General features: G+C 44.7%; 1 protein-coding gene across 1 annotated transcript; it reads left to right on the top strand.

Moving 5' to 3' along the window:
- Window positions 1-1,010: 1,010 nt before the first annotated feature.
- Cd14 (CD14 molecule) lies at window positions 1,011-6,441 on the top strand. Its single transcript, XM_059246714.1, has 2 exons — window positions 1,011-1,118; window positions 5,077-6,441. The coding sequence occupies exons 1-2, from the start codon at window positions 1,011-1,013 to the stop codon at window positions 6,184-6,186; spliced, it is 1,218 nt and encodes a 405-aa protein (XP_059102697.1). The 3' UTR covers window positions 6,187-6,441.
- Window positions 6,442-8,738: the final 2,297 nt, after the last annotated feature.

Raw genomic sequence — 8,738 nt, 5'->3', positions numbered from 1 at the left:
AATACACATTATCGAATATTAGTTGAAGATGTGTTACATTTATTTATGCTGTGGAACATTTGTTTTATGATGCAAAGACATGTACATTTTTTTTTATGTTGCATTTGTTTAACTCTCAAAAAATGTGTCCCTAGCTGGGCAGCGCCTTTAATCCCAGCACTCTGGAGGCAGAGCCAGGCTGATCTCTGTGAGTTCCAGGCCAGCCTAGTCTACAGAGCGAGATCCAGGATAGTCACCAAAACTACACAGAGAAAACCTGTCTCAAAATCAAAACAAAACAAAACAAACAAACAAACAAAAAAGCTGGGCGGTAGTGGCTCATGCCTTTAATCCCAGCACTTGGGAGGCAGAGCCAAGTGGATCTCTGTGAGTTCAAGGCCAGCCTGGTCTACAGAGCAAGTTCCAGGACAGGCTCCAAAGCTACACAAAGAAACCTTCTCTCAAAGAAAAAAAAATGTATCCCTGCTTGACACTTATCACAAAAAGAAAAAAAAAAAACACAAAACTGAAACAATTAATAAATATCTAGAAAATATGGTAAACGCTTTAGAAGAAGCAGTTTTATTTATAGGTAATCAAATTCAAAACATTAGAAGTTAGATTGTTTTCTGACATTCACAATTGAAATGGATTTGCGTCACTCCACTTCCATAGAATGCTTCTAAGGTAACCTGGACACAGGTTAGGTCCCACCTCCATGGCCTGTGGAACAATTCTGAACTAGCTATAAACATGCCGTCTTTAGTACAAATATTAATTACAGCCATTAGTTCAGCTCAACTGGAGTCCACCTCGGCTTCTGAGCTTACATATAGCTTCTTAGGACCTCTCACTTCTTTTGTCTCAGGGCAGAGCTTTTGGTCTAGGATCATTAATTTGGGAGTAATCCTGAGAGTTATGCTTATTTTCACTCTTGTCCTTCCCAGTCATCTTCCAAGGACTGGAAAATGCCCTACGTGCCACACAATAAGATCTTCAGACTCTTGAGTTAACAAACAGAAAAGGGGGAGATGGCACAGCCATATCTGAATGGAGTGGCAAAAGTCCTAAAGCCAGCCCAGCTGCTTGACAAAGATCCAGCAAAGCTGAGCCGCATGATGGCCGCCATGCCACTTTTGGTTTTCATCTCTGCCTGTTGCATACTTGGGGGACTTTTAATATTTGTACAATTTGGGGATACTGGACTGATGGAAAAATTCTTAGGAATAATTTATGCCTTCTCCCAAGAGTACTGCTTCTAAGCTTCCCCAGGAAAATCCTGAACATGCTACCCCTCCTGCTTTTAGGGAGATATCCTTATCTACTTGAAGGTCTTCCTTATGCCTTGGAGGTTGTGGCACACGTAAAGAAGCCAGAGGTCTCTTTCTGAGGCTATGAGATATTCTTGAAACATCTGTCCCTGTACTTACTCAGGAACAAGATAATCAAAACGAAGTAAATTTAAAAAGGTCAACAAGATTCAGTGGGCTAGAGGAGTTGGCCACAGATCAGACTGCAAGCCTCTTCCCACTATACACTCAGGTGACTATGTGGCATACACAGCAACAAAGTTAGATTAGCTGAAGTTACCTCTGCCCTACACAGAGACTTATACTGAAGAGCAAAGAATGATGTAAAAAGATGATAAAATACTGAGACGTCAGGACCTCCCTTTCTTAGAAAAGTTAGTCAGCTCTCGGGAGGCAGAGCCAAGCAGATCTCTGTGAGTTCCAAGAAAGGTGCAAAGCTACACAGAGAAACCCTGTCTCGAAAAACCAAAAAAAAAAAAAAAAAAAAAAAAAAAAAAAAAAAAAGTTAGCACATGCAGAGCCACTGTGATGTCATATGACCAAGGAACAACAGATTGCCAAGATTATACATATAAACAAATTCTATAAAGATATATTATGCAAGAATTTGAATAATAACTGCAGCAGCTTGGGCACTCTGACCATTAAGAGTTAATAATACACTGCTTAGGACATGGCAATCTGCCCAGCTGGCTAGGAGATTTTGTTTTGGTCTAGGGTCCTTGAAACCACAAAAGCCAATATAGCCCGAGAACAGGATGTCATATGCCTCTAGATTCTGTTCTTTTTTCTTTTTTTTTTTTAAGACAGGGTTTCTCTGTGTAACAGCCCAGCCATCCTGGAACTTGCTTTGTAGACCAGGCTGGCCTTGAACTCACAGAGATCTGCCTGCCTCTGCCTCCTGAGTACTGGGATTTAAGGTGTGCAACACCACCACTACTACCAGGTATGGGTGTTTGGGTTTTTGTTGGTTTGTTTTTTGGTGTGCCACTAGATTCTTTAAAAAAAAATGGGTTATGGGGTTAATGAGTAAAAATGGTTATAAAAGGTAACTGTTTATCAATGATGATTAAACTTGAGGGAAAATTATTGTAACAGATAACTCTGTTCTGTCACGGTTTATTAATGATGACTAAAAGATATGCAAGAGGAAGTGTAACATATGTCCAAAACCAAAAATGGTGTGATCTCTGTTTTGGAACAACATGAATCTATCCTTCCTTACCAAATTCTGTATAAATAAACACTCTGGCTGCTAGTCAGTCAGGCTGTGAGATTCTCCTGACCATCGTTCCTGGCTCATCCTTTCCTCACCGACTCCTTACCTCCTCTCTGGGACCTGTCAACTGCCGGAGCTAACCCTCAGCAAGTCATGGAGTAAGAAGCAAAGAAAGGTATATAGAACAGAGAAAGATAAAAGCCCAGAGACAAAAGGTAGATGGGATAATTTAAGAAATTTAAGAAAATTTAAGAAAAACTGGCAAGAAACAAACCAAGTAAGTTAAGACTGGGCATTCATGAGAAAGATAACTCTTCATGTGTTTATTTGGGAGCTGGGTGGCGAGCCCCCCAAAGAGTTAAACACACACACACACACACACACACACACACACACACACACACACACAATGAATCCCAAATAGGACTCTCCCCAGAAGTCTAGGGATACAAACCTGTGAGGGCTATTATATTATAATTGTATGGTTGCAGTCTTCCTCCTATGGGACACTTGTTTCTTTTCCTCTACAAACACATGTGATATACTAGCTAATTCTCATTCTACACAGTACAGCCCTAACTTCTAAGTTCACTGGAATTGTTCTTGGGAGAGAAAAAGAGAGAGCAACATTCAAATGGAAAATGCTTCTTTCAGACCAAATTGGAGGCTGGAGTTACCCCCAAAAGCACCTGCAAGGGAGTTTTCACAAAAGAGTGCCTCCAAACCTTTAGAGATGGGGGTCACTGGGTGTCCAAAGAAAGAAGCACCAAATGCTAGGATGGTCCATATAAAGCATTTATTGAAGAATTTACCTACCAAGAAGGGCTGCAACATCCTCAAAATGGACCGTGAGAGAGAGATGTTCCTCCTACATATGTCTGTGTCACAGGAAGTTTGTATAAGGGTTGGAAGCTTAAGGGCTGGCTGGGGCTAGTCTCCTCCAATGTTTTAACAACCTAAATACCGTTGTTAATGCACAGGATCATTCAAGGTCCTGGCTTGGGTTCAGAAAAAAAACTGGCATCTAGCAAAGACAGACTATCAAGGCACTCTGAATTTCTTGGTCAAGACAAGAAAAAAGGCGAGGGCATCTGGGGTGTCCTACAGGGAAAACTGCTTTAGAAAACACCTTGTTGTCTCTGGCTGTGGTGACACGTGGTTTTTTCTTTTTCTTTTTTTTTTTTCTTTTCTTCCCCCCCCCCCCCCCCGGAGCTGAGGAACAAACCCAGGGCCTTGCGCTTGCTAGGCAAGCACTCTACCACTGAGCTAAATCCCCAACCCCTTGACACGTGGTTTTAATCCCAGGAGGCAGAGGCAGATGGATCTGTGTGAGTTCCAGTTGAATCTACATAGTGAGTTCTAGACCAGCCAGGGTATAGTGAAACCATTCCAAAATAGTAATAGCTATAAAATAGTAATAATAATAATAATAATAAACAACCTTGCTTCCAAATTTGGGGGATGTTGTACATGACAATGTGATTTGGCCAATATATCTATCAAATACCACATTTTGCTTTGTTTTCTTTTTGAAATAGGTCTCTCTACGTAGTCCTAGCTGTCCTGGAACTCTCTTTGTAGACCAGGCTGGCCTTGAACCCAAAGAGATCCACCTGCCTCTGCCTCCTGAGTGCTGGGATTAAAGGTATGCCCCATTAGCCTAGCTCTCCCCCCCCTTTTTTTTAATTATTAGCTGGGCAATGGTGGCACACGCCTTTAATCCCAGCAATTGGGAGGCAGAGGCAGGTAGATCTCTGTGAGTTTGAGGCCAGCCTGGTCTACAGAGTGAGTTCCAGGACAGCCAGGGCTACACAGAGAAACCCTGTCTTTAAAAAAAAAAAAAAAAAAAAAAAAAGGACAAAGGAAAGTATTAAACAAGCTGGGCATGGTGGCTTAAACAAGGTAATAAGATAGAAAAGAGGGTTGTTCTTCATGCTAGCTCTCAGCCTTGAATTCATTCTCCCTCTGGAATCCATGGATAAGTTCACAGTCTTTCCACAAACGTCCAGGCACATTCTTGAGGAAAATCAAGGACTTGGATCTGGATGGTGCGAAATTGTTAGAAACTAAGAGTAGGGGGAAATGGAGCTGAATCTCTGGGATTGGGCAGTAGAATGCTGACTAAAAGCACTGGTGTGGTTCATCCTTTTCCTGTATGTACCAGACAAGCCCGAAGCGCTTAGGTCATCCTCCTGGCACCGAGTGCCCTAATGCCATGAAGAATTCTTCCTGTTTTGGTACCTCCCTGTAAAATACTTCATTGCAATATTTACTAGAAGTGAGCAGGGCTGTTAGGAGGAAGAGAAGTGGGGAAGTGATCAGAGTTCACAGTGGAGGGGACAGGGTGACATCCCACGATTACATAAACTCACAGGGCCTGCCAAAGAGGGCAAACAAGCGCGTGGAACCTGAAAGCCAGAGAACATCGCTGTTCAGGAAAGAAACTGAAGCCGTTTTCAGAGCCGGCCTGGGCCCGTAGAAACTACCATGGTGAGTCTTGGGGTGGAACCGGGGCCACCTGAGGAACCCCAGGGACTGGAGTCTCCCTGACCACTGCTGTTCCCTCAGGAACGTGTGCTTGGCTTGCTGCTGTTGCTACTGACGCTGGCGCATGCCTCTCCCGCCACGCCAGAACCCTGCGAGCTGGATGAGGACGGTGTCCGCTGCGTCTGCAACTTCTCAGATCCGCAGCCGGATTGGTCCAGCGCTTTTCTGTGTACCGGGGCGGTGGATGTGGAGTTCTACGGCGGCGGTCGCAGCCTGGAGCATTTTCTGAAGCGTGTGGACACCGAAGCAGACCTTCGGCAGTACGCAGATGTGGTCAGGTCCCTGCCCTGGCAGCGGCTTACCGTGGGGGACGCGCGGGTTCCTGCTCCGATGCTATTCGGAGTCCTGCGTATGCTCGGGTATTCCAGCCTCAAGGAACTGACTCTTGAAAACCTCGAGGTAACCGGCACCACGCTGCCGCCGCTTCTGGAAGCCACCGGACCCGATCTCAACACCTTGCATCTCCGCAACGTGTCTTGGGCGACAGGGGATGCCTGGCTCGGAGAACTTCAGCAGTGGCTAAAGCCTGGACTCCAGGTATTGAGTATTGCTCAGGCACACTCACTCAACTTTTCCTGCGAACAGGTCCGAGTCTTCCCCGCCCTTGCCACCTTAGACCTGTCTGACAACCCCGAACTGGGCGAGAGAGGGCTGATCTCTGCTCTGTGTCCGAGCAAGTTCCCGGCCCTCCAAGTTTTAGCGCTGCGCAACACAGGGATGGAGACGCCCAGCGGCGTGTGCTCTGCGCTGGCCGCAGCAAGTGTGCAGCTGGAAGAACTGGACCTTAGTCACAATTCACTGCGGGATACTGCAGGCGCTCCCGGATGTGACTGGCCTAGCAAGCTAAACTCGCTCAATCTGTCTTTCACTGAACTGGAGCAGGTGCCGAAGGGACTGCCAGCCGTGCTCAGCGTACTTGATCTCAGTCACAACAGGCTGGATAGGAAACCTAGGCCAGATGAGCTGCCCAAGGTGGATAAACTGTCACTTAAAGGAAATCCCTTTTTGACCCCTGAACCCCACTCGGAGGAGTACAACTCTGGTGTAGTCACAGCCCCAGTGCATTCGTCCCTGGCAGTGTGCGTGTCAGGAACTCTGGCAGTGCTCCAAGGAGTCAGCCTTTTTACCTAATGCCAAAGGGAGAAAAAGGAACATTTGCATTGTTCTGGCTTCTGAGGGTTCTGGTCAGGATGATCAGAACTTCTTGACCAACGAATCCTCTGCCTTACAGTTATTAAAATCTTAAACCACGATGTAAGGGAAGAAAGACAGTCTTAGATGGCTCCGTGGGTAAAGGCCACCAAGCTTGACACCTGATTTTGATCCTCAGCATCCACACGGAGGGAATGAACTCACTCCTGAAAGTTGTCTATCTGACCTCCACACACGCGCTGTGTGATACAGTTGTGTTTTGTATGTGTGTGTGTGTGTGTGTGTGTATACAAATGTGTTCACAAAATAAATATTTTTAAAATAATGTGTTGGTTTTGTTTGATTGGTTGGGTTTTGTTGTTGTTGTTTGTTTTGTGAGACAATCCGGCTATATAGCCCTGGCTGGCCTCAAACTCACAGAGATCTGCCTGCCTCTGTCTCCCGAGTGCTGTGGTTAAAGGATGTGCCTGACGCCCAGTTTAAATAATCATGAACCGTGAGTCCATGTTATTCACTCCACAGATCTTTTCTAAGTATCTGTTACCCGTCAGGCTCAGTACTAGATGAGAAATTCATTCTTAGACTTTCTCCAGCTCCCTAGAAATCCTACCTCCTCTCAAGAAAAGAACTGCGGGGTCGGAAGGAACAGAAAAGTGTTCTCGGGCTAGAGCTATGGGAGCCAATGAAAGTGTAGTGAGGACTTTCTGAACAGATTACTGGCACTTGGGTTAAAGAAAAATTGAATGGTAATTGTTGTGGTTTGAATGAGCTTGGCCCCCACAGGCTCATATGATTGAATACTTGATCCCCAGTGGTAAAACTGTGCAAAGGATTAGGAAGTGTGGCCTTGTTGGAGGAGGTGGGTTACTGGGGGTAAGCTTTGAGGTTTCCAAAGCCTGGGCCATTCCCACTTAGCTCTCTGCCTTGTGCTTTGGGATCAAGACGGGAGCTCTTACCTATTGGGCCCTGCCAGCTGCCACACTCCCTACCATGAATAGTCATGGACTAACTGATCCTCTAAACTAGTGGTTCTCAACCTTCCTAACACTGAGACCCTTTAATACAGTTCTGCACGTTATGCTGAGCCCCAACTATAAAATTATTTTCATTGCTACTTCATAACTGTACTTTTGCTACTGTTATGAATCATAATGTAAATATCTGTGTTTTCTGATAATCTTAGGTGACCCCTGTGAAAGGGTTGTTTGATACCCAACTTTGAAGAGCCAAAGGCAATAAAAACCCCCAGCCATTTCCTTATACTCTCCCTTTCTCTCCCACACCCCAGAAGTCCTAGTCCCTCATATAAAACTTCTCTGATTTCACCATCTCAAATCCTCACCCAACAATGGGGGGTTTGGGTGTTGGAAACTGGTCAGTCTGTCCTCAAACCAGCGGTCTGTTTTTCTGGTTATAAATGTAAGGATAACCCTTCCAAACTGATTTGTTGATTTGCAAACAGGATGACATCTCACCCCTTAGGAATATTTAGTATCAGAGAATTGATCATCTCAAGACAGTTTCTTATATTTGAACAGTTTGAATCAGTATACAAAGATGAGCCATAAACAAATTATACTTTCACATTATTCCCAATCCAGTTAGACTGGCAGACACAAAAGATAGTTGTAATTCGGGGAGAGGGAAGAATCAACTCTATCTTGGAAGGAATTGAAGAAAATGAAACATTTAATCTGAGTCATACAACATAACTATCACTTTTTCAGAAAGCACATCCCTCACAAAAATGGCCACCATGTTCAAGGCTCAGCGCCCAAAAAAAGAGGAGCAAAACTGTTTCATCTAATTAGAAAGAGCTAAAGGTCATCGTAATGGAAGCTGGACATATTTATTCATTTAAATACCCACTCCATGTCGCACTACACTAAACCCTGGGAATTCAGGAGGAATAGAGCAGAAGTTTCTTCTCTCACAGAGTTTGGATTCTAGTTGGACAGTGGATGCTATGGACCAGTTGTGTCCCTTTAAAATGCATATGTTGCAGAGCTGGGGACATAGCTTAGTTGGTAGAGTGCTTGCCCAGCATTCACAAAGCCCTGAGTTCAATAGCTAGTGCCACATACACCCTAGAATCCCAACATTCAGATGTGGAGGCAAGAGGATAAAAAGTTCAAGGTCATCCTTGGTTACACAGTGAGCCTGAGGCCAGCCTAGAATACATGAGATCGTGGTGGGTTTTTTTTTTTATCTGTTTATTCTATTTTACGTGCATTGGTGTTTTCCCTGCAGGTATGTGTGTGTGAGGGTGTCAGATCTTGGAGTTACAGACAGTTGTGAGCTGCCATGTGGGTGCTGAGAATTGAACCCGAGTCCTCTGGAAGAGCAGTCAGTGCTCTTAACAGCTGAGCCATCTCTCCAGTTCCAGAGATCATGTTTTTTAAGAACCCACTGAAATTCATATATTGAAAGCAGGGCATGGTGTCATGTGCCTATACCTCCCACACCTAGGAGGCTGGGACAGGAGGATCATGAATTCTGAGCTACATAGTAGAACCCAGTCTCAAAAAGCA

This window comes from Peromyscus eremicus, chromosome 19 (genome assembly GCF_949786415.1).
Source record: "Peromyscus eremicus chromosome 19, PerEre_H2_v1, whole genome shotgun sequence".
NCBI lineage: Eukaryota > Metazoa > Chordata > Mammalia > Rodentia > Cricetidae > Peromyscus > Peromyscus eremicus.
This window is presented reverse-complemented; position numbering and strand designations above follow the sequence as displayed.